Genomic DNA, 25,841 nt, shown 5'->3' with positions numbered 1-25,841 from the left:
TTTGGTCATCATTGACAGTTTTCAGGACATTGACGTTTTCCTCATTGATTGTGTTTCTTTAAATTACAAGCTGATGCCAATACATGTTTTCCTGAAAGGGCCTCCCAGCTCAACCTTTACACACACTAGACGAATGGAGCAGAACCTGCCAGCTAGCGGAAGTGAGCAAGTCATTAAATCAGGGAAAGTGGAGTGAAAGAGGAGGTATAAATACACACACACACACACACACACACACACACACACACACATATGCGTGTACACATACACACAAGCATACACATATGCCTTTACACACTCACACTTGCAGCTCACCATCAGTTCCCAGTCTGTGTCATTGATCAGCACGAGAATCCCAGGTCTCCTGTGTGAGAGAGAGACTCGTTTAGCTGATACGGTCTTTAGTGATAACAGGAACACAAAGCAGCTCCCTGAAAATGCAAGAGCAACACACACACACACACACACACACACACACACACACACACACACACACACACACACACACACACACACACACACACACACACACACACACACACACACACACACACACACACACACACACACACACACACACACACACACACACACACAGAGGAAGTCCTCATTTCTCACAGGTATGGCACTGAATCGGTACACTGAAGAGATGTGAAGAAATACATATAAATATAGATATATCTCTCATTCACACACACACACACACACACACACACACACACACACACACACACACACACACACACACACACACACACACACACACTCTCTCTCTCTCTCTCTCTCTCTCTCTCTTGCCATCACGCTTCTTATTCTACCATGAAGTTCAGTGTTGAACATAGCAGAAAATATATATTCCATATTTTTGTTCATAATTTTATATTCCCCAGTGATATCCCTCTGATTAAAAACGCTCTAAATAAATATAAAACAAGCATTTCACTGCAGGGCAGTTTAACACTACAAACACACCACAGCTGCTGAAGTGAAGAATAAAACAGCACCACAAAACAAACAAGAAAAACCAAAACACACACACACACCACACTGAGTCGCAATTGGAGCACTGTTAAGGACAGACAACACTCTCCACTCTCCAGGAGAGGCTCTGACCACCTACTTCAGCTGCGAGACCAGTGTAGGAGTGACTCCCCATAGGCAAAGGAGACACAAGAGCAACACACCTCCTGAGTGCTGGATTAACACAGCAACACATCTCCAGAGCACTGGATTAACAAAGCCACACATGTCCAGATCACAGAATAAACAGCCACACATCTCCACAGCACTGAATTAACAAATCCACACATTTCCAGAGTACTGGATTAACACAGCCACACACCTCCAGAGTACTGGATTAACACAGCCACACATCTCCAGAGTGCTGGATTACAGTTTCTCAGTCAATTTGGTTCATTTCTCAGATCAGAATTTAAATTCTCAAAACTGTTCATTCAATCCCCACATCTCCTTGTCACTTGTGCACATAATTGCATTTTTCATTGTGTTTCACATTTTGCAAATGGTCATGGACAATTGTCTGTTGTTTTTTACATTATCAATTGCATATGTCATGTTTATCAAAATGTGTTGTACGGATTGTCTGTTGAATTGTCTTACCCTCCAAAACACTTAGTCTTTAGGTCATTGCCTAAGTCATTACATGCAAAAGTGTTGAACATGTCATAATCTCCAAGGAATCATTTTACATTTATTTATTTATTTTTTGTTACATTTTGGTAATTTAACTTGACTAAATTGTTCACAGGTGAAGATTCAGTTACAGTAAGAAAGGGAATTTGTGAAGGTTTAGATCAACCAATGATCTCAACCATAGGTCAGAGGTGCATCTCATGAACCTTTACTGTAATTGGCAAACATTTATAGACACTAAACACTGCAGTATCACAAAGTTTCATAATGGAAACACGAGGCCAGGGGAAACAGTCAAGAAGAGGAGTAAGACTGTGTGGTGTAGAGAGGTAAGACTGTGGTGTAGAGGGTTAAGACTGTGTGGTGTAAGGCTGAGGGGACAAAACAGTTAAATAAGGGCAATAATTGTTGACCATGTTTTACATGTAAGTTGTGGTCTTACAATGGCTGAAGCTGGTCGTTGGGTGCAGCTGAATATTGGAAAAACAAATGTGTCTTCAATCGTTCAAACATTTCATAGAGAAAACATGTATGTAAATTCAGAAATGTGCTTTCTGCTATAATGCTGCACACGGACATAAATTCTGACGTTATTCAATTTTTTGTATAGCATTTTTGCATTATACCATATAGGACAAAATTAGTTCATACTCTGGCAGAGGTTTCATTTTTACACCTCAACAACAGGAGGCTGTATGTGGTCAGGTTGTTTTGAATGTATAGAGTAAATTTCTAATTTTGTAGTTTTTCTAGTCAGTTGTCTGTCTTTTCTGAATTTCAATCAGATTTGTGTTTGTCAACAAATTGCAGTGTGAACAATACAGTCAAACAATATTGCTGTACAAATTTGATTCTAGTCCAATTTGCTATCAGATTATCATGTGTAACTTTGTGTTCTGTGTAAGTTTGTATTTTGTATTGTTTCATTTGATATACCACAGAATGTGCAGCATTCTTGAAATCAAAAGCTTAGCTAGTTTCCATCAGAATATACTTACAGTCTGCACTGTGACTTATAGTTGACTAAATATTTTGACTGCCTTGTTCATAGGCAATGGCACACAGACTAGATATTCTGATGGTACTGATAAATTGAATGACCTAAATATTTGCTTTTGAGGCAAAAACAAAGAATTCTGATTGAAGTATGTGCTTTTGCAGGTATTTCATTGAGTTTTGCATTTGTACCAAATTGACTGAGAAAAACTGTAACACAGCTACACTTCTGCAGAACACTGGATCAACACCGTCACACAGTGACAAGTGCAGTTGGGCTGCTCCTGCTTTGCAGTTACTGACACTGAAACATTAAATACACAAATCAACCGCATACAAATAATAGCTTCAAGATGTGCGTAAAAATGTTTACACTATTATTTTTTGTCATGCAACCAAACATAAAATCATAAACACATTGTATATTTATCACTAATAATGCTAACAGCAACACTACTGTGTTAAGAACCCAATTAATAACATACTCATATATTAATCATCTATAAATCATCTTATCTATAAATCATCATCAGCTCCGATGAAGCTGATTGGCCCAGTCATTTCTGTCTGAACGTTTCCAACCTCAAATCTACCACTCCCCTTATGGACGGCAAACCCAGGCGTTGCGTTTCTTTAGCGAACGTGTGTGTTGTCTGTGTGTACTCACACAGAGTCACCCTGGACAAAGAGCTCTGGCCTGTCCCTCAGTAGGTTCCCTCGTATCCATGCCAGGAGCTGCTTCATGTTCCCTGCAAAAGCAGCAAGAGGGAGTCAGAGGTTAGAGGTCAGAGTTCAGAGAGCCAGCCCCACGATCGAAGTGGCGCGACAGGCCTTGGTCGGACAGGATGGAGCGAAAGGACACGTCAAAGGTCAAAGGTCAAAGGTTTCTCTCTCGGACTCCCGCCGCTGCCGACATTTGAATTTCCTAACGCTGAATATGCCCCTCGGGCGTATAGGAGAGGCCCCTGAACTCCACTGCCCCGCCCAGGATTACCAGGCCTGCCAGACGGGCACTGAACTGCTAGTGCACTTCTGTGGAGGAGGGGAGAAGTATGTGTACAAGCTTCCGCACAGAACACGGGACGCGGGACGTGGGACACGGGACGCGGGACAGGACGTCTTCTTGGGGGCTCAGCTATCGGTCCTGGCACTGACAGAGCTGCGCCTCCCCATCCAGCAACGCTGCAGGGCATTTAGGTCCCAGATGCAGTCAAACATGGCATGATGTAGAAGCATGTAGACACACATACACACAGTCCAATGAGGATATACTGCATGGCAACAAAATGGAGCATGCGTGCATTAACCAGGTTAGCTTGGTGGACAGTATGTATATTATTGTGTATTTGTGTGTGTATGTGCTAAGCCTATGCTGCTAACAATGGCGTAACAGAGTGCAGGTCTCTGGTCCAGCATCAGGCTCAACATCAACACAGCGTTATCAGCCTCCATCTCCGGATCAAACCACTTCTCTCTTCAGAGGAGGGGGTGAGGGACATACAGTACAAACGAGGTTATCTGTACACTAGAATGAGTTGTGTTCTGTGCTTATAAACATTTACTTTTGTTTCATTCAAGAAGGTGCACGCAAACTGTAGAAGCCTTTGCCTGTGTGCGAGTATTCGGTAAGCCTGTGCGAGTACTCTGTAAGCCTGTGCGAGTACTCTGTAAGCCTGTGCGAGTACTCTGTAAGCCTGTGTGAGCATTCTGTAAGCCTGTGTGAGCATTCTGTAAGCCTGTGTGTCTGGGGATTCTTTAAGCCTGTGAGAATAACACTGAACCATGAGAATAACGTTACACGTTATTGTATCAAAGGTTTTAATACTGCAAAGTAATAGTTCTAATAATGCAATATTTCATCTATGAAATATCCTGTTGCAGTATTTTTTTAACAATGCAGAATCAAGGACATCAAACTGGTTCAGTAATCTAAACTGGTTCAGCCAGCGTGTTCATGCCCATGATTCCAGCGTGTATACCACAGGAGTGAGATGAGACCGCACTGCTCGGACACATCGGTCAGCAGCTATGGGGGGTGGGGTATCACGGGGGTCTCTGGAGGGCTGGAGGAAACCTCTGCAGTGGGGGGGGGGCTGTGTTTAAGGAGACAAGACGACACATCGGCATGACAACTGAGCAGCCACCATTCTGACACTGCGGGACTCAGACGACAAGGCCTACACGTAAAAAAGGGTTAGGCTGATGTTATACACACAAACCAGCCCGGCTCCGCATAGAGATAGAGATCTTACAACTGTCAGCATCAGACTGTGCGTGTGTGTAAGAATGTGTGTGTGTTGCGTGTGTGTGTGAAAGGCAGGCTTTGAGCGGTAGGGGCTGTTCCAGGTTAATTGGATGGCTGTCAGAGTCCTGAGTCGCGTAACGATCGCTGTACCTCGCAGGATGGCTGGTCTGCACTCCAGCACCATAAAGAAGAGTGATGCGTGGCTCACTGCTGTGAAGGACCACGATTATCGACTCGCACCCAGCACAGGAAGCTAAAAACAGAAGCAATCACTCCTGCTCTTATCGCTCCTTGGTTAGGGCAACTTTTAATAAAAATAAAATCAAAAACTAAAAGTGGGAAAGTGCCTTTATCCTAAAGGAAGGCAATGAAATGACAGGAGAGGACGAGAGCACTCGGGAAGGCGGGGGGACAGAGCGCACTGCAGACATGGCTCCAACACCTCCATCACTCCTCCGTCTGTTCCAGAGAGAAGAATGCCGTGGAGGAGGGGTGGACCAGAGCAGACAAGAGAGCAGCCCACGTCAGGGGCCAGGTGCATGCTGGGATAGCAGCTGCGTAGGCGAGTGAAGGCTTGTAGCCTAGATGTAGTGTTAGCACCGTGCTAAGCTAACACTCCCGCCTGCACAGTGATCCTCATCATCATCATCATCATCACCACCACCACCACTACGGCTGCTGGGGGAGGAGCTGATGCCATTTATCTTGGTAGTGATATGCGGTTTTGTGACAATGGCGTCTGCATGCGAGTGAGTGTGTGTGTCCAGCAGTAGGGGGGTGGGGCAGGGGGTGGGGCTAGCAGGACTCACTCATCAATCACTCGGGGGGGTGGGGGGGTGACTGAACCCCCAGTCAGTCTAAGCAATCAGAGCCAGTCATCCATGACACACTGAAACATCCCTCTGTGTTTCTCTCTTGCACTCATACATCCACACACATACAGATCCACACAGGAGCTCCAAGGTCAACCCCTGACCCCAGGAAAGGCCCACTGACCACATTCCCTCCAGTAACCCACTTTTGTGGTCAGGTTGTCGTGGATACTCCAGTGCCATAGCGATGACCCCACTGTTGTGAGCGCCATTGCTGTTATATGGATGTTAGATGTTCACGAACCTAGGGCAGGGAAAAGGTCACACACACACACGCACGCACACACACTCTCACATACATACCCACACAGAAATACTATCATAAATATACAAACACACCAGCAGAGATACACAAACACACACTATGACTGATACACACACCATCACAGAGACCCACACACATGCTATCACAGGTATCATAGGCATATACACACATCACATTACACAGATAGCCCCAATAACACACACACACAGACCCATAAACCCAATCTCACACACCCCCAATCACACAGACACTGTAAACTCCAGAGATATAGCATCAGTCTGACAGTCCCTGTAAACTACAGAACTACATCATGAGTTTGACACAGTCTTGAGTAATAACCGTCAGCCTTTCAGCAAAGATCACCTGCTTTTGCATTGCAGAGGTATGTCACAGTGCAAAACAAACAGGAAGCACTTAGCACACATCCAGCATAACAAACCATCAAAGCCACTACAGTGTAAAAAAATACATTGAAGTCCCTAATGTGGAATCACAACCAGCAAAACCACCCTGATCTGGGGACAATCACCACTACACCCTCTTACTCCCAGCTCCAACCACTACACCCTCTTACTCCCAGCTCCAACCACTACACCCTCTTACTCCCAGCTCCAACCACTACACCCTCTTACTCCCAGCTCCAACCACTACACACTCTTACTCCCAGCTCCAACCACTACACCCTTACTCCCAGCTCCAACCACTACACCCTCTTACTCCCAGCTCCAACCACTACACCCTCTTACTCTCAGCTCCAACCACTACACCCTCTTACTCCCAGCTCCAACCACTACACCCTCTTACTCCCAGCTCCAACCACTACACCCTCTTACTCCCAGCTCCAACACTACACCCTCTTACTCTCAGCTCCAACCACTACACCCTCTTACTCCCAGCTCCAACCACTACACCCTCTTACTCCCAGCTCCAACCACTACCCCCTCTTACTCCCAGCTCCAACCACTACACCCTCTTACTCTCAGCTCCAACCACTACCCCCTCTTACTCCCAGCTCCAACCACTACACCCTCTTACTCCCAGCTCCACCACTACACCCTCTTACTCTCAGCTCCAACCACTACACCCTCTTACACTGGGTGAGCATACTACATCCCACTACTCTCAGCTCCAACCACTACAATCCGATACTCTCAGCTCTAGGGTTGCAACGGTATGAGATTTTCACGGTATGATAACCGTCTCAGAAAATACCGCGGTATCACGGTTATCACGGTATCACAGTTAGTTTGTATATTATTAAAAGATACACTGATCCTTAAAGAAATTACAAGTTTTTTTTGTTCAATTAACTATTTATTGTAGAAACCTGGAATTATTGTATACAAAATGTCTCCTTTAAAAAAATAAGCTGTACACATGTTTATATAAATACTGCAAAATTAGATAAACCTAAATCATGGATTTCAGTACAATTATTTAAGTTTAAATTATTTAATATCTGATAAACTCAGCCGGGGTCACTGTCTGATCAACAACTGTTGTAAACATCCGTTGTACTGCCAAGTTAAAATATAACCAGATACTGCAGAAAGAGAGGATTTATTTCTGACATGACCCTCACAATAGAGATTTCTATTTTAAGGCTTTCACACGGAGTCTGGTTTTAACATATGAAAAACAGGCACGTTAGAATTGGAAAATGAACGCATGTAAATTAATGGTGTCTTTCAGATCCAGTGAAAGCAAGGACCTTAAAAATCTATGTTTACACTTTCACTAGAGACCGTAGCGCGCGACTCCGCACAGTTCTTTTGTATTACGTTAACAAATACGAGCCTCTTGTAATTCCAGGACGAAACACGAGAGAACGTGAAGACGTTAAGATTGGGCGTTTTGAAAATAAACAACCATTAAATAATTTGATAAAAAGCGAATTATTTCGAGTATATGTATAAATATTTAACTTAATTAAGTTTAAGGTGCTGGGAAATATTGAAACGGACCTTTAAAGTTACGTACAAGTGCTTTAATTCCACCTTATAAAGGTGCATGAACCCTGCAAACATGACTTTGTTCATTGCGCTGAGGCGCGGCACGCGCAAAGTTACAAAATTCGAGAGCTGCACGACCTCGCGAATCGACAGCGCGCGAGGCCCTCGCGCACAGGCGGAGCCACCGCGATTACGTCATTTTCACCGCTGATTTTAGTTACGCTTTTTTTTTGTTAAAAAATTTGTTAAGTCTGATGCACTTTCTGCCATTCTCACCGCTGTGTGCTTAGTAGCTGAACCGGAGCGGAGTTGCGCATGCGCGGGCCAGTTTCTCTGCTGGCTTGCTTTTTACCGGTAATAAGCAAACGCACACGGTATGATAACCGTGCATTTTAATACCGTGGTATACCGTGAAACCGGTTACCGCTGCAACCCTACTCAGCTCCAACCACTACAAACCGATACTCTCAGCTCCAACCACTACAAACCGATACTCTCAGCTCCAACCACTACAAACCGATACTCTCAGCTCCAACCACTACAAACCGATACTCTAAGCTCCAACCACTACAAACCGATACTCTCAGCTCCAACCACTACAATCCGATACTCTCAGCTCCAACCACTACACCCTCTTACTCCCAGCTCCAACCACTACACCCTCTTACTCCCAGCTCCAACCACTACACCCTCTTACTCCCAGCTCAAACCACTACACCCTCTTACTCCCAGCTCCAACACTACACCCTCTTAGTCTCAGCTCCATCCACTACACACTCTTAGTCTCCGCTCCATCCACTACACCCTCTTACTCACAGCTCCAACCACTACACCCTATTGCTCCCAGCTCCAACACTACACCCTCTTGCTCTCAGCTCCATCCACTACACACTCTTAGTCTCAGCTCCAACCACTACACCCTCTTACTCTCAGCTCCAACCACTACACCCTCTTGCTCCCAGCTCCAACACTACACCCTCTTGCTCCCAGCTCCAACACTACACCCTCTTAGTCTCAGCTCCAACCACTACACCCTCTTACTCTCAGCTCCAACCACTACACCCTCTTGCTCTCAGCTCCATCCACTACACCCTCTTAGTCTCAGCTCCAACCACTACACCCTCTTGCTCCCAGCTCCACCACTACACCCTCTTGCTCTCAGCTCCAACCACTACACCCTCTTGCTCTCAGCTCCAACCACTACACCCTCTTGCTCTCAGCTCCAACCACTACACCCTCTTGCTCTCAGCTCCAACCACTACACCCTCTTGCTCTCAGCTCCAACCACTACACCCTCTTGCTCTCAGCTCCAACCACTACACCCTCTTGCTCTCAGCTCCAACCACTACACCCTCTTACTCTCAGCTCCAACCACTACACCCTCTTACTCTCAGCTCCAACCACTACACCCTCTTGCTCTCAGCTCCAACCACTACACCCTCTTGCTCTCAGCTCCAACCACTACACCCTCTTGCTCTCAGCTCCAACCACTACACCCTCTTGCTCTCAGCTCCAACCACTACACCCTCTTGCTCTCAGCTCCAACCACTACACCCTCTTGCTCTCAGCTCCAACCACTACACCCTCTTAGTCTCAGCTCCAACCACTACACCCTCTTAGTCTCAGCTCCAACCACTACACCCTCTTGCTCTCAGCTCCAACCACTACACCCTCTTGCTCTCAGCTCCATCCACTACACCCTCTTGCTCTCAGCTCCATCCACTACACCCTCTTGCTCTCAGCTCCAACCACTACACCCTCTTAGTCTCAGCTCCAACCACTACACCCTCTTAGTCTCAGCTCCAACCACTACACCCTCTTAGTCTCAGCTCCAACCACTACACCCTCTTAGTCTCAGCTCCAACCACTACACCCTCTTAGTCTCAGCTCCAACCACTACACCCTCTTGCTCTCAGCTCCAACCACTACACCCTCTTGCTCTCAGCTCCAACCACTACACCCTCTTAGTCTCAGCTCCAACCACTACACCCTCTTGCTCTCAGCTCCATCCACAGCCCTGATCTATAGACCTTCTCCAAGTCACCACTAGTTTCAGCTATTGGGCTACACTGCCATCACCCCCGACATGCGTTTCACCTCAGAGTCCCTCTAGGAAGCCTGGAGGAATTCAAAATGGGAGGGAGTGGAGACCCTCAACCCCCCCCCCCCCCCCCCCCCCCCCAACCATCACACCCACTTCACCCCTCAACCCCCCAACCATCATACCCACTCCACCCCTCAAACCCCCATAAAACGAACGTGGCGCTTTGTTACAGTGTTACACCCCCCCCCCCCTTTCCACTAGGCCTCTATGTGCCCCCAGCCCAACCAATCCATACCTTTCCACTGACCCCAGCACTGGACATAAAAGACCCATCAACAGTATCACTGACTGCATTTACAAGTGAAAGAGGACCAATAATGGAGCAGTTAGAAAGAGAATGGCAGAGTCCAAGGAGGCTCACAGATGTTGGTGGTGGAGAGAAGGAGGAGGAGGTAGACAGAGAGGGTTTGGGTCTATTGTTGCCGAGAGAGGAGGGGGTAAGAGAGAGAGTCTGTGTGAGTGAGAGAGAAAGTGTGAGAGTGAGAGCAATTATTTTCAGGAACATGTCTAGTGAGGCCAAACCAACACTGGGTGAGCATACTACATCCCACTACAAACCGATACTCTCAGCGCCAACCACTACAATCCGATACTCTCAGCTCCAACCACTACAATCCGATACTCTCAGCTCCAACCACTACAATCCGATACTCTCAGCGCCAACCACTACAATCCGATACTCTCAGCTCCAACCACTACAATCAGATACTCTCAGCTCCAACCACTACAAACCGATACTCTCAGCTCCAACCACTACAAACCGATACTCTCAGCTCCAACCACTACAATCCGATACTCTCAGCTCCAACCACTACAATCCGATACTCTCAGCTCCAACCACTACAATCCGATACTCTCAGCTCCAACCACTACAATCCGATACTCTCAGCTCCAACCACTACACCCTGATACTCTCAGCTCCAACCACTACAATCTGATACTCTCAGCTCCAACTCAGATCTGGAGTCCTTCTCTGGGCTGAAGTGCAAAGGACCACATGACCCAGAACTTTGTAGGAGGGGACTGAAGAAGAGTGAATGAGAGTGCACAGAATATCACAAACTAAAGAAAAAATGTTGCTGTGGTTCCTGTGGAAATCATGGCAGTACTGATGTTATAGCCCTATTATAGCCCTGGGTCTATTGTTGCTGAGAGAGGAGGGGGTAAGAGAGAGAGTCTGTGTGAATGAGACAGAAAGTGTGAGAGAGAGTGAGAGCAATTATTTTCAGGAACATGTCTAGTGAGGCCAAACCAACACTGGGTGAGCATACTACATCCCACTACAAACCGATACTCTCAGCGCCAACCACTACAAACCGATACTCTCAGCTCCAACCACTACAATCCGATACTCTCAGCTCCAACCACTACAATCCGATACTCTCAGCTCCAACCACTACAAACCGATACTCTCAGCTCCAACCACTACAAACCAATACTCCAACCACATACAGTGGGGAAAATAAGCATTTAGTCAGTCACCAATTGTGCAAGTTCTCCCACTTAAAAAGATGAGAGAGGCCGGTAATTGACATCATAGGTAGACCTCAACTATGAGAGACAAAATGTGAAAAAAAATTTGAGAAAATCATTTTTTCTGACTTTTAAAGAATTTATTTGCAAATAATGGTGGAAAATAAGTATTTTCCCCACTGTATAGCCCTGGCTGTCAGCTTCAGGGCAAGACAGGGCTCAGGATGTGTGGAATTAATTAAGTAATGAATACCAAGAATAGTTAGGATTTGATGTATAAAAATTGGTGAAGTCACTTCTGAAGAGATACTTCTGATATTTCTTGCAATTTACTGACAAATGCCAGTCTGACAAAGACCATGGACCTACACATTATTTAACCGTATTTCTCCAAAATTGCAAAGCCTGTCTGAGATCTGTGAAAAAAATGGCATAGAGGTGATTCTGACTGTACTTACATGGTTTTGATTGGCTGGGCAGAGTCACATGTTGGTCCTTGACTCCATCAAAGAGGAGTTCAGCTCCTCCTCTGAAAACATGAACAACAGAAGAAACTGTACATGTAGAATGTAGATGTGATTTAACGGACAATGAATGGAGATCTGTTTCAGACAGACACCAAATGGAGTAGCCTGTGCATTCTTTGACTGTACTTTAAAAATAAAAAAAATTAAAAAGGAACTGTAATACGCAGTGATGAGTTACGGAACTCTGGTTAAAAGAAAAGCTCCATCTGAAAACCTTTCTGGATCCCCTGCAGAGAGGATTCATGGGATCCCCTGGACGAGATGATCAGCCCACAAAAGGAGGAGTTCCTGTGGTTGCCCGTCCCATCCCATTAAGACAGGATTAGCGTGTGCTATTGTGTCATAACAGGAAGAACAATGTCTTCCAAGAACAGCCACTGAAGGAGTGGTCACCACCTCCCAGCCTGGAACTGCAGCCCTGCAGGATCTGCTGACAACCAGCAGAGCCACAACCACACATACGGTTACACACAAACATGGTTGCTGTTTACCTACAGCCACACACACGGTTTCAGTTTACCTACATTATATATATATATATATATATATATATATATATATATATATATACACACACACACACACACACACACAAACACACAACCAGTCAAAAGTTTGGACACAGCTAACTGAATGCTAGGTCTTCTTGGTCTTAGACATTTCAGCTAATGGTTTATGCTTAAGTTTGCTTCCAAGATAAATAGTTAATATCAATGGCCTATGCATGATTTGTTTCCCCAAAATAATGTATATATTTAAAATAACAATAATAAAATTTTAATTGCCTAAAAAATATATTTATAATAAATACATTTTATCCCTCATCCTAAGTGCTGGGAGTACATGAGAATGTGTTCAGAGCATCACAGGTGCTCAGCATACATGAGAATGTGTTCAGAGCATCACAGCAGTGGCGGATGCTGGTCTTTCAAGGAGGGGAAGCTCAATTTGGGCTTGAGTGATAGAAGTCAGTCTCCAAACACAAGCAGTTACAACAAAAACCACCAGAAATAGAAGCTCGATTTGTCGCTAGTCGTTATTAACGAAGAAAATGCAGCTAAGAAAATTAGGAAAATCTCCGGTTCAACTCAGAACAGAATTAAAATTAAAATTTAAATTAAATGCTCCCGCGGAGGTTTACACCAAAAGATCGCTGATTTGCTCATTTCGCTGTCAATCAAAAGGGGATTCAGCCTCAGACAGATCATCCAATCATCATGCAGAAGCTGAGCGTCCGGGCCAGCCGAGGCCAGCCCACTGCCCCATAGACCCCCAGAGACGCTGAGGATCCGATGGGCGGGACAAAGCCCAGCATTTATCCAATGGCTCGTCTTGTTTCACTGCCATCTTTGCTTCGCTATTGAACTCTGTAGACGCTCAGCGTCCACACCGTTTAAAGCACCGTGAAGCTGCGGGAATGAGTGAGAGGAAAGCCGCGTCGTTACCAGTGATAAGAAGCTGATTCTGAACAAAAGTTGAGCGCGTTGTAGCGCATATTTAGTCAATGACGTACACACAACAGTATATCTTTGATCACTTATTTTTTGACATTTTAGGGGAAGCTGAGCTTCCCTTGCAGTCTTAGAGCAATCGCCACTGCATCACAGGTGCTGCCTCATGAGGCTGGTTAAGAGAACACCAAGAGTATCCAGAGCATCACTCCAAACTGTCCAGGAATGGGCGGCTCTGGAGAACTTTACAATCTACAGCCATCTATTGTTTTGACTTAGCATTGTCATGTACTATTTCATTATTTTGATACTTTCACTGTTTTTTTAATAGAAAATATTAAAAATATAAATAAACTAGGTATGTCCAAACTTTTGACTGGTAGTGTATATGTCTCTGACATCTCCAAGGCCACGATTAGTAACAGCAAGAGCTGAAGCTACTGGGAACGGAGCACGCGGATCAGTCCCGACTGTGTGAGAGACAACTGTTCACACCAACAGAAGCTTGCAGGGCTACTTCGGTCTTTCCATACAGGGTAACGTATAAATCAAAGAGACCCAGCAAAAGATGGATAAAAGACAGATAGTGTCTTCCTGAAAGCGAGATGGTGTCCGTGTCAGTCAAACGTCGCCATGGCGAATGAGACGGAGCAGGCAAGGGCTCGTGAGGCAGGTGCGAGGCTGATAAAGGAGGCTCACATCTCGGGGAGAATGTCCCGCTTGTGTCCTGAAGCCGGCGCTTGGCTGGCCGCCCACTCGAGCAGGCCAGTGACACTCCGCCACATTCAGTGTGCTCGCCCGCGTCGACACAGCCCCACTCCAACACCAGCTCTCTTCTCTCCCCACAGAGCATGACCCAGGACTCTGGGAGGACTTAAAAGCTGTGAACTCTTTTATTCAGTGCCAAATGTTACGTTTATACTGCACTCTTGGCTTCAATATACGGTTTGTTCAGACAGCGACAGACAGGGGCTAGGTTATGGGCCTACGTACAGGATAAACGCTGTACAATAATAACGTCAGATGGAGGTGACTCAATGTCTTAATGAGGATATTATCTGATTTAAGAGTCTGGGTCTGGCAGCACTTTGGCTGGGAAATTGAAATTATGGTTGTATAAACACATAAATGAGGTGCATTGCGGTATATATAAAAAAATCACATTATTGTAAATTCACACACTTATCAGCACATGTAAAATTACATTTTTCTTATCAGAACATAAAAAATACTTAAAATGTAAAATCATGGGTCAGAATGTTTCAACGGCAATGCGTTAAAAAAGCTAAATTTCTAAAATTTGCTTATTTTTTTATTTCACTTCACAATTTAAAATCACTTTTTAATTTCATTTTAAACCAACCGTCTTCAACAGTTAATCCAAACCGACAGCAGAAACAAACCAACACCACACACGCATGCTACATGAATTAATCACGCGGAAAACAGGCAAACCCGCTACGAGCGCACGCGCAACATTAAACGTGCGATTCAGCGCGCCTGCACGTGCCGGGGACGACGTGCGTCACATTCGTTTACTGAGTTCACGGAGGCGCCACGGGTGAATGCAAACAGTGTTAAATGCACGTCCACACGGCATTAGGGAAGACGCGACGTAGACGTTTAAATGACTGTAAGCTGTAAGCAGACGACAGCGATGTACCGAACAAGTGCGAATACAAACCCGAACTGCAGACGTATCGCTACGGGAGACGCCATACTGTTTCCTTTCGAACAGGAAGTAATCGTAACAGCTCACAGGAAGTCACGGCTTCATGGGGGCATCCTATTGGATATTTCACTTCTAGGGGGAGGGTCAACTGGAAACTTGAGCCTCCAATATCGTGGATATATTACTGGGTTATAGTTCTGCCAGAAAAACACATGTAATTGTTGTGTTAAATTTATTAGAAAAACACATGTAATTGTTGTGTTAAATTTATTAGCATAAAGAATAGCCACACTGGCGAATGTTAGATATAAACCATAATATATGCTACTATTTAATTTTATTTAGTAAACTGCAGTCAGTGATTTTGTGGGCAGTGTGCTTAAGTATATCCACAGTCAGGCATTTACATTAATAATTCAGTTTAAATGATTTTTAAAACGGTTTAATAATTTAGAGCTATTCATTAGATCCTTGCAGGTATGATGGTTCCTTATTCCACTAAACTCCCTCTCTCCTCTAAACTATTTCAATTTCCGTCATATTGCTGACATGTCTGTCCCGTTCGTCCCGGGCAGATTGAATTGCAAATCTCGTGCCTTCTGTTGCCGTCCGAAGCCGCGCTGGTCCTTTGCAGGCGGTCATTCATGTGGTAATGCGTAGTCCTGGGGGGAGGGGCGGAGCTGAAGGGGCGGGGACCGGAGGGAGCGAGGGAGGGGAGGGGAGGGGCCAGCTCCAGTCACATAACGGCCAATCCTCCCAGGACTGGAGCAGCAAAATATAAGTTCCTGTGTGAGGTTCTGGTGTGTGGATGATACATGCACATTGCTGTGCTTGAGAAAACAGAGCTGGTACTTTAATAATATTGTTGCGCAAGTGTGTGGCGAGCTCATCATATGGAACAGAATGGAAATCATGGACTCCAGTCCGTCTGCACTTGATAAGCCAGTGGGAACATGGCACATGTTGACATGACACACATCCTACACAAACCTACATAGATCATCATACATGTACTATACTCCAGAGTATAAAACACTTCAGCATATATATATATAATAATATATATTCAGTTCCTGACAAGTTCTGTCGCTTATCCATGTTGTGGAAACAAAAGCATATAACCTGACTTTAAATTCATCGATTGGTTTTAGAAATGACTCATATGAAAGGTGAAACACTCCCAAATGAAATTTGATTACAAAAAAAAAAAAATGTGCAGAAATATTAATCATTTAATGAACACAGAAAGGTCAGATTTTGGCAAGACAAAAGTTGTGTCACTCACAGAAAGTAAGGTGAAAAACAAACAAATAATTCCCTTCATATACAAATATATGCTTCATAACACTGGTGAATGATGTTGTGGTGCCATTAGAGCCTCCTAAGAAGGTGTCTCCTTCATCCTACCCCAAACATGCTCAATGATGTTCATGTCTGGTGACTGGGCTGGCCAGTCCTGAAGCACCTTGAGCTTCTTCGCCTTGTGGAACTTTGATGTAGAGATGGAGCACCATCCTGCTGCAAAATTTTACCCCTTTTATGATTGGGAATGTAAGATGTAGCTAATACTTCTTGATATTTTAGGCTATTGATATTGCCTTACACCTTGCAAATGTTTCGCACACCCCCATACGGAATGTAACCCCAGACCATGATCTTTCCACCACCAAACTTGACTGTTTTCTGGGTGAATCTTGGATCCATACGGGCTCCAGTAGGTCTCCTGCAGTATTTTGCAGCGGCTGCCACTTTTCCAGCGTCCATGCGTTTAGCAGGCTGTGGGCCTTGGCAAATGCCACAGTTTTTTACCTGCCTTTTGTTTAGTGCTGGCTTCTGGGCACTGATTCGACCATGGAGTCCATTTCGAGACAGAATCCTACAAACTGTTCTAGTTGACACATGGACTTGAGGTGACCAGGCCTGGTGGAGCTATGCTGCAGTGGAAGAAGGACTGGCTTTGGATTTTCTAACCAACAAACATTCCTCCCTAGCAGTTGTCACATCTCCAGTCTCTTCAAATCTTTTTTTAATTATTTGTATTTGACGCTGAGACACATAAAAGGTACCAGCCACTTCTGCAGTGGATTTGGTCTTCAGCGTCTTAGGCTTTAGTTGCAGGATGGATTTTTGGCATGTTGTCAGAGGTCAAGTTGCAGTGCAAGTGAAGGTTTGGGGTGCTGGAGTTCTTTTTATACACACCCACTAATTAACCAATCAATTAGTGAGCACAGGTGAGGCTGTAAACTAGGATTGGGTGCATTATATGACAAGGTGACAAAACTTTTGTCTTGCCAAAATCTGACCTTTCTGTGTTCATTAAATGATCAATATTTCTGCAGTGAAGCAAATTTATTTTTGTAAATTAAATCTCATTTGGAAGGGTTTCAGCTTTCATATGAGTCATTTCTAAAACCAATCTTTTGTTTATATATATATATATATTAGGGGTGGGACGCGATCAAAAAAATTAATCGAATTAATTACAAGCATTGTAATTAATTAATCGAAATTAATCGCATTTTAATCGCATTTCAATATTTAACATGAGAAATATTAATTTAAGTTTGAATGATGAATGAATCAATGAACATAAGCATAAACTTCAACATCTTGTTTATTTTTCCACCAGTCTACTACACAGACCAATAGATGAGTGCAGAAAACAAAGCAAACAGTTTTCAGAACACTGGAAATTCTGACCAAAAATGTTTAATTTTGGGAGCTTTGCTCATGATATTGGAAGAATAAGAAGAAGTGAAGTAAATCAGATGTTTTTTAATACCATTTTAGATGGTAGACTTTTTCTTTAATTTCCCAGGCCTCTGCCACAGGCATCTCCATAGTGCCTAGTGATCTTCTGCATGCTCAAAGCAAATGACTGGATCTTTCATTCATCATCTATAATATGAGCTGTCACACCAAGATAATTCTTGTTGCTAACAGAGGTCCAGTGATCCCCAGTCAGAGCCACATTTAGGGCGCTCTTCACAATAACCAAATAATGTGATGCGTAAAGTATTGTAATGATCCTTAAGGGATTATTGGGTTACTGTTTCTTTAAGTTAAGTTGTGTGTGCAAGTGGAAAAGTGCGCGAGAGTGAGAGAGAGAGAGGATTCGGTTATTTTTCTTGAGGGTGTTCGCTTGTATTAATGTTTAAATAAAAGAGACGAGTTGTCAACAGTAAACTGTCCTGGTATTTAACCAACGAGCGAGGTGTGCGGAGTCGCGCGCGTCACTAGCGAAAGTTTAATCCAGTCTAGATTAAGTTTAATCAGTCTTAATGGTCCAATGAAGGTAATTTAAAAACCAGGACATTTCCTCACTTAAAGGGGACAGGATGTAAAATACAGACGTTTGTTCACCCTATCGTACTAGGAATACATTTATCAGCTAAGTGATCATTACTGACCTGCGCATTAGTACCAACATGTTTTGCGTTGAGGTGGTAATGAAGGGTGGAAGTGCTCGTGTGATAAGCGAACTCCTTCCTACATAAAATGCAAATAACACTATTTTTGTTTTTACTTCCATCTGGAAGTTTCTTATATTTATATTTCCCATCCACCAGCGTAGCGTCTTCACTCATCTCCATCATGCTCATCTTATTGTGCATCCATATAATCTGTATGACTGGAACTCGTGCACTGAGAAACATTCCACGGTGCAAAAGTGTCTCATGCGTTAAATGCGTTAATTTTTTTAGTGCGTTAATTTTCCTGTAATTAATTAATCGAAATTAACGCGTTAAAGTCCCACCACTAATATATATATATATATATATATATATATATATATATATATATATATATATATATATATATTACTGTACATAGAGTCTTTAGGGAGTTTAAATCCTTGCACAAAACCGAAGGACGCAACATGTAAAGAATGTGAGAAGCAAATTAAAAGACACTGGAACATCTAGCCTAAAGACTCGTGACTTGGACTTGTATTTTTCAACTTTTGAAAAATAGGGTCCCATGCCACTCCACCCACACCACCCTGCCCCACCCACCCCACCCACCCACACCACCCTGCCCCACCCACACTACTCTGCCCAGGACCCATCCGTGCTGACCCCTACCTCAGATGTGCAACCCTGTTGTGTCTTTCCCAGTCCTGTCCTGTTGGGGGCATCACTCTACCCAGAGTGCCAGGAGGCCCTGTCCCTGACTGGCACACAGCTGTGAGGAGAGGGAGGCATTCTGTCTGACACACACACATACACCCTGAGATTGCATCATGGCCTTCCACCACCAACCCCTGGTACCATCTCCTCTATGAAGTCATTATAGCAGGCTACACTTTAGGAGGACATTTTAGGAAGGGCACATGGGTAGCGCTGCTGACACACACACACACACACACACACACACACACACACATGGATGCGCACACACATGAACACACATACACAAATGCGTGTGGCACACATATACAAATGCAAATACACATATCAAGCATGGACACACAGTAATTTGTTAGACAGTGTAAGTCCTTTGGGACACATGTATGAACAGCTTACAGGTTTAACAGATCACTAAAGATCACCAGAGTCTTTCCCTCATCCTTTGTGTGCATTTACACACAGTCTAAGTTCAGTATCTTTTGGTCATATATGTCCTCGGGACTTCTCAAGCAGATTAACAAGACCCCCAAAAGTGGTCATTCACATCCTTCCTAGCTTCATTTAATGTTCTGTTATAATCATGACTGTTTGAAACAGACTGAAACATAGGAACTATTAAAGTATCATCACTGTGTGACTTCACCTCACAGCCGCTATTGCAGCTGACTGGATCGCACACCTCTGGTGCAGTTAGATGCTATCGCCACCTTCTGATTAGAATTTGTAACTACAGGAGTTGGCAGTTGAGATGTGATTATATGTACATTAAGTATTAGAGTTTAAAAAGGATCATAAATTCTAATATATGGCTTTAAAATATAAATGTAATAACCAAATGTAAAATATATATTTAAATACAGCCTGTACTTTCTTTATAATCTAAATTAAGACTAGTTTTAATAACATTAAACTAAATTAACAAATCTTCCCCGTGGCACTGACAGCCTTAAAACCGAGCAGGTCTGAACCATAGACATATAAGTCAGGGGTGTCCAAACTTTTTGCAGTGTGGGCCAGATTTGGTGAAGTGGACATGTGTGTGAGGGCCATCACACAGTATACACAGTATGTCATCTTCTGTTGAAAAATAAAATAGCTTTTCTGGAGTCTACAGCCATCTTCTGGTGAACTATAAAATGCTGTGGTCAACAGAGGCTGCAAGCCACAAAATTTGAACACGGGCAGCATTTGGCAATAGAGTCAATAGAGGCTGGGACACCCACTTGGGACACCCCTGTGGACTGGACGACAACGGGGGACAAGTGAAGACTCCGTGTGTAAGCTGCCCTCTAGTGGCTGGCTGCAGTACAACTTTTAACCCCGCCCATTCCTATGTAAGTGAATGGCTCAGATTTCGTTTTTAGCTTGAAAGTGTGGGTTAACAACACGTATGGCATTTTAAATAAACAATGTCATATCCAGGAGTAAATTGTTCTTTGCAGTTCTTAAGTGGCTCAGTTCGATAGTTCACTAGCTAGCTAGCTAACTTAAATTCCTTCATGTTAGCAAACTATCCTAGCTGGCTAGTTCAATGAATTGGATGAAATGGAATTGAAGTCCTTCACATTAAACTTCTTCAAACTAAAACTTTGAACTTTTAAAACTCTTTTAAACGTTTATATATTTGACTCTGTTAGCTAATAGATATTCACTTTTACATGTTTTAGGTGAAACCGTTCAGCTGTAGCTAGCTAGCTTCTGGTTAGGTCGGCATGACACCGTGTGTAGTGGTGGCCATATTGGGTGTGATGGGGGTTGAGGCGGAGAAACGTCAAACGAGAAAACAAACACCACCCTCGACACAAGCCTACTGTTTTATTTCCTGGAAAAAGGTTGAAAAACGTAAGATATGTACAGCACATAAGAAAGAAGATGTAAACACAATAACCTAAACAAGTTCTCCACCAGAGTCATTCCATTATTTACATCATGAAATAAGCACACATTAATCAATCTGTACAACAAAAAGAGTCCAAACATACGTTAGTCCTATACCAGTAGGCATTTAAAAAGTCTCATGCCTTTTTGCTTGCTATACAGAGCCCTCTGCTGGCTAGGAGTGGAATTGCATATGTAGCGCCTCCATTCCTCAATACTCCCGTGTCTCCACAGCGCTAATTGCTTTTAACGTGTGCCTTTATAAAAATACCTGAAATAGTGCCTCCAGAATCAGTTTTCCTGGTAATAATCTTTGATAGGTTGCATCTTAATCGAAGTAAGCTGCATCTCATAACTACTGGCTTCCATATGAAATAAACCCCTTTGCTCTTATTGGGTGGAATTATGAAATAGAATTACATTAAGCTTGTTGACTTCACCACTTTGAGTTGTCTTTCAATATCAACCTGCTTATTCAGTATCAGTCTCCTTATTCAGTATCAGTCTCCTTATTCAGTATCAGTCTTATTATTCTGTATCAGTCTCCTTATTCAGTGTCAGTCTCTTTATTCAGTATCAGTCTCAGTATCAGTCTCTTTTTTCAGTATCAGTCTCTTTATTCACTATCAGCCTGCTAATTCACTATCAGTCTGCCTATTCAGTATCAGCATAATACTGATCAGTCTGTTTATACATGCTTCACAATCTTGTGACTGAAATGTCTGACTGAAGGTTCTTGATGACTCTGGGAGCAGTACTGGGTATACAACCAAATTATTATTATTGTTAATAATAATAATAATAATAAAAGATGAGGAGGCGATTGCAGAAGAGCAAGTGTCTTCTCCTCCCCAGAGCCCAAGTTCTCCCGCCCAGCATGCATGTTGCCATCACAGCACCCCCTCATGCTGGATGATGTGACTTATATTTAACAGCATAAAAGAGGCTCAGTAGATCGGTATTCTGAAGTAAAATGTAAAAGAAACTGTGGGGGAAGCAGTAGTCTAACCAGAAGACTTTATGATATAAATTTAGGAATGTCTACATTTATGAAATGTTAACTTATGACACCTAATAGCTGGAATTCCTAAACTCAGTGGTGTAAAACCTCTCTCTCCCCTCTGCTCCCCCACTCCATGTCTGCAGAATGAAGAAAACAAAACATTTTATATTACATTTTATCAGGTCAAAGGAGAGCATGAAATGAGCAGACCCACGTTAACCATTAAACTCCTGACAGGATTTCTTCAGTGTTCACTCAAGTAAAGCCATTGCAGAATTAGAGTAAGGTGTATAGAGGTATAGAGAGGTGTATAGAGGTGTAAAGAGGTGTAGAGGGGTGTGTAGAGAGGCATAGAAATGTGTATAAAGGTGTAGAGAGGTATAGAGAGGTGTAGCAAGGTGTTAAGGGGTGTAGAGAGATGTGTAGAAGTGTAGAGAGGTGTGTAGATGTGGAGAGGTGTGGCAAGGTGTACAGAGGTGTGTATAAGTGTAGACATGTGTAGCAAGATGTATAGAGGTGTAGAGAGGTGTATAGATGTGTAGAGAGGCCTATAGAGGTGTATCGAGGTGTAGAGCGGTATAGCTATGTGTAGAGTGGCCAAAGGTGTATAGAGGTGTAGAGAGGTGTAGCTATGTGTATAGGGGTGTATAGAAGTGTAGCTAGGTGTATAGATGTATATAGAGGTGTAGCTATGTGTTGAGAGGTCTAAAGATGTGTAGCAAGCTGTGTTAAGGTATAGAGAGGTATAGCTCTTTTTGAACCAGTGCTTCAGGTAGAATCCTCACAAGCACTTTGGGCACTGCTGCTCACAACAGTAGAGTTAGAGTTGACCCTAAACCTAACCCCTAACCCAGTAGGGAGAGTTAACCCTTACCCTGATCCCTTTGCCAGTAGGGTTAGGGTTAACATTTACCCTAAACTTAACCCATAATCCATTACAGTTAGAGTTAACCCTAACACTAGCCCAATAAGGTAAGATTTAACCTTAACCCCAACCCTTACTCTATATAACCCTAACTCCTATCCCAGTATAAGGTAAAAGTTAACCTTAACCCTAACCCTAAGATGGAAGCCAAAAGATGCCACCTCAACAACTTCAATAGGAACCAGGGTGAGATCTTGACCAAGAACCAGGGTGAGATTTTGACTAAGAACCAGGGTGAGATCTTGACCAAGAACCCAGGGGAGATCTGATCCAAGAACCAGAGTGAAATTTTTACCAAGAACCAGGGAGAGATCTTCACCAAGAATGATGGTGTTATCATCAAGCTCAGGTAGTAATATAAAAGACTGTACACATCTATACTATCTATACGGCTATCCATCTATCCATAATCCTAACCCTAAACCTAACTCCTAATCTAGTAGGGTTAGAGTTAACCCTAATGCTAACCCATTAGGGTAAGCATTAACCATAACTTTACCACCTAACCCTAAACCTAACTCCTAACCCAGTAGGGTAAGAGTTAACCATAACCCTAGTTAACCCTAACCCTGAACACTAGGCTGTGTAGTAATGTTCCTGAGGTGTTTTAAGCCTCGTCAGTTTTGTGACAGGTCTTTACTTCACAGGTCTTGCTACTTATTGCCCCTTGAACAAATTAATGAAAAAATGCAAAGAACTAAAAATAACAAAAAGTTAACAAAAAGTTTTTGACCAGCAAGTGTCCTTTTGATTATTATCATTTGGAAACCTGCGCTCTGTCATTGGGTGTGGGTGCGAGTGTGGGGTGCGCGAGTGTCTCTGTAAGCGTCCCCGTGCTGACATGTGACGATGACCATGCAGCCTGCAGGATCTCTGAGCTGAAACTGACGGACGTGCCCATCCAGGGTCACCGAGTCTACAGCTAACAATGGCTCCAGCTCCTCTATCACAGCGTCCAGCATCAGTTAGAGGTGTTTAAACTCCTCTGGTATTGTCCTCAGCTCTGTAATGTTTGGGGATTTGTGCCTTTTTTGTTGGGGTTAGTGGTGGGAGTTGGGGTTGGGAGTTTGGGGGCAGAGTTGGTGGTGAGTGTTTGGGGGTGGAGATGGTGGTGAGTGTTTGGGGGTGGAGATGGTGGTGAGTGTTTGGGGGTGGAGATGGTGGTGAGTGTTTGGGGGTGGAGATGGTGGTGAGTGTTTGGGGGTAGAGATGGTGGTGAGTGTTTGGGGGTGGAGATGGTGGTGAGTGTTTGGGGGTGGAGATGGTGGTGAGTGTTTGGGGGTGGAGATGGTGGTGAGTGTTTGGGGGTGGAGATGGTGGTGGGAGTTGGTGATGGAATTGGGACTGATAGTTGGGGGTGGGAGATGGAGGGTGGAGTGAGTTGTTCCCCCACTTTCCTCCCCTCCCATATCTTCATAATGGTTTTGCCCCGGTGTGGGTGTAGCAGTGAGGTGATGGATTGCCCTATGGCCAGGTGCAGTACACAGCAGGGTTGTGGGTGTGGTTGATGGAGTTGGCAACAGTGGTGGGGTTGGTGGACGTGGTGATTTGTTGTGGGGTTGTTGCTACAGCTCGCTGTGGCGTACGGGTGGTTCGAGCTTGTGGGAAAGTGCTGTGAGCACTTTGTCAAATTTCTCGTAGCGCTCAGGTTGACTTCCCTCTGAGCCACGGCTACCCCAGAGAAGCCTCATCTGGAACTCAGTGCAGAAGATCTCCAGGACTTCCTCCCTCTCCTGGAAACCTGCACTCATGTACACACACACACACACACACACACACACACACACACACACACACACACACACACACAGAGTTTGAGTTGGGTATTTTATGTGATAAATAAAGCAGAAGGTAAAGGATAAATTAAAACACACGTCATACCCTCCAGCTTGCTCTCAGCGTTGCTACGGTACAGGCCACCATGGTGTGCAATACTGCGGGCTGCCTCTAGGTGGCTCATAACCACATCCACTCCACACTCAGAGTTCTCCCATGGCTCAAGCCCCTCCCCCACAGCCACACCCCTCTCCAGCAGAGACAACACTGGCACTATGTGAGGGAAAACCGTGCTGGACAGGACAGAGCTCTCTGGGGGAGGAACACACACATTTATAAACCTCACTGCACTGTTTAGTACACTGGTATAAGTACATTTTTATACTGTTGCAACATGTGTGGACTGCTCAGCTGTGTATTACTGTAGTAATGCACGCAGGCGGTGTTCAGCTGGGTATTACTGTATTAACACGTGCAGATTGTGTTCAGCTGTGTATTACTTTGCCAAAGTTTGTGGACTCTGTTCAGCTGTGTTACTGTAGTACCGTGTGGACTGTGTTTAGCTGTGTTACTGCAGTAACGTGTGTGTACTATGTTCAGCTGTGTTACTGTATTAATGTGTGTGGGCTGTGTTCAGCTGTGTTACTGTATTAATGTGTGTGGACTGTGTTCAGCTGTGTTACTGTAGTAACATGTGTGGACTGTGTTTAGCTGTGTTACTGCAGTAATGTGTGTGGACTATGTTCGGCTGTGTTATTGTATTAACTTGTGTGGACTGTGTTCAGCTGTGTTACTGTTTTAATGTGTGTGGACTGTGTTCAGCTGTGTTACTGTAGTAACATGTGTGGACTGTGTTTAGCTGTGTTACTGCAGTAACGTGTGTAGACTATGTTCGGCTGTGTTATTGTATTAACTTGTG

At 44.0% G+C, this 25,841-nt stretch overlaps 2 protein-coding genes across 9 annotated transcripts in view; both read right to left on the bottom strand.

Moving 5' to 3' along the window:
• The window catches only part of urm1 (ubiquitin related modifier 1), a 29,435-nt gene extending 14,107 nt beyond the window's left edge, over positions 1–15,328 (bottom strand). For 4 of the 8 annotated variants that reach the window (XM_077019060.1, XM_077019062.1, XM_077019063.1 and 1 more), the window contains exons 1-4: positions 14,238–15,171; positions 12,019–12,089; positions 3,317–3,398; positions 316–364 (exon numbers count right to left, since the gene is read on the bottom strand). In XM_077019060.1, the coding sequence (XP_076875175.1) occupies positions 316–364; positions 3,317–3,398; positions 12,019–12,089; positions 14,238–14,323 (288 nt within the window). In that variant the 5' untranslated portion in view covers positions 14,324–15,171. Of the gene's footprint in view, positions 1–315; positions 432–3,316; positions 3,399–12,018; positions 12,090–14,237; positions 15,172–15,222 lie in introns of those variants that run through there. The other 4 variants (XR_013133612.1, XR_013133613.1, XM_077019061.1 and 1 more) reach the window with 3 other exon arrangements.
• Positions 15,329–21,135: 5,807 nt separating this feature from the next.
• Positions 21,136–25,841, bottom strand: part of sh2d3ca (SH2 domain containing 3Ca) — a 62,213-nt gene continuing 57,507 nt past the window's right edge. The window contains exons 12-13 of the mRNA XM_077019057.1: positions 25,028–25,234; positions 21,136–24,887 (exon numbers count right to left, since the gene is read on the bottom strand). Coding sequence (XP_076875172.1) covers positions 24,712–24,887; positions 25,028–25,234 — 383 coding nt within the window. The 3' untranslated portion in view covers positions 21,136–24,711. The remainder of the gene's footprint in view (positions 24,888–25,027; positions 25,235–25,841) is intronic.

Source organism: Brachyhypopomus gauderio, chromosome 10 (genome assembly GCF_052324685.1).
Source record: "Brachyhypopomus gauderio isolate BG-103 chromosome 10, BGAUD_0.2, whole genome shotgun sequence".
Lineage (NCBI taxonomy): Eukaryota > Metazoa > Chordata > Actinopteri > Gymnotiformes > Hypopomidae > Brachyhypopomus > Brachyhypopomus gauderio.
Note: the sequence above shows the minus strand (reverse complement) of the source record. Positions and strands in the feature narration are given on the sequence as shown.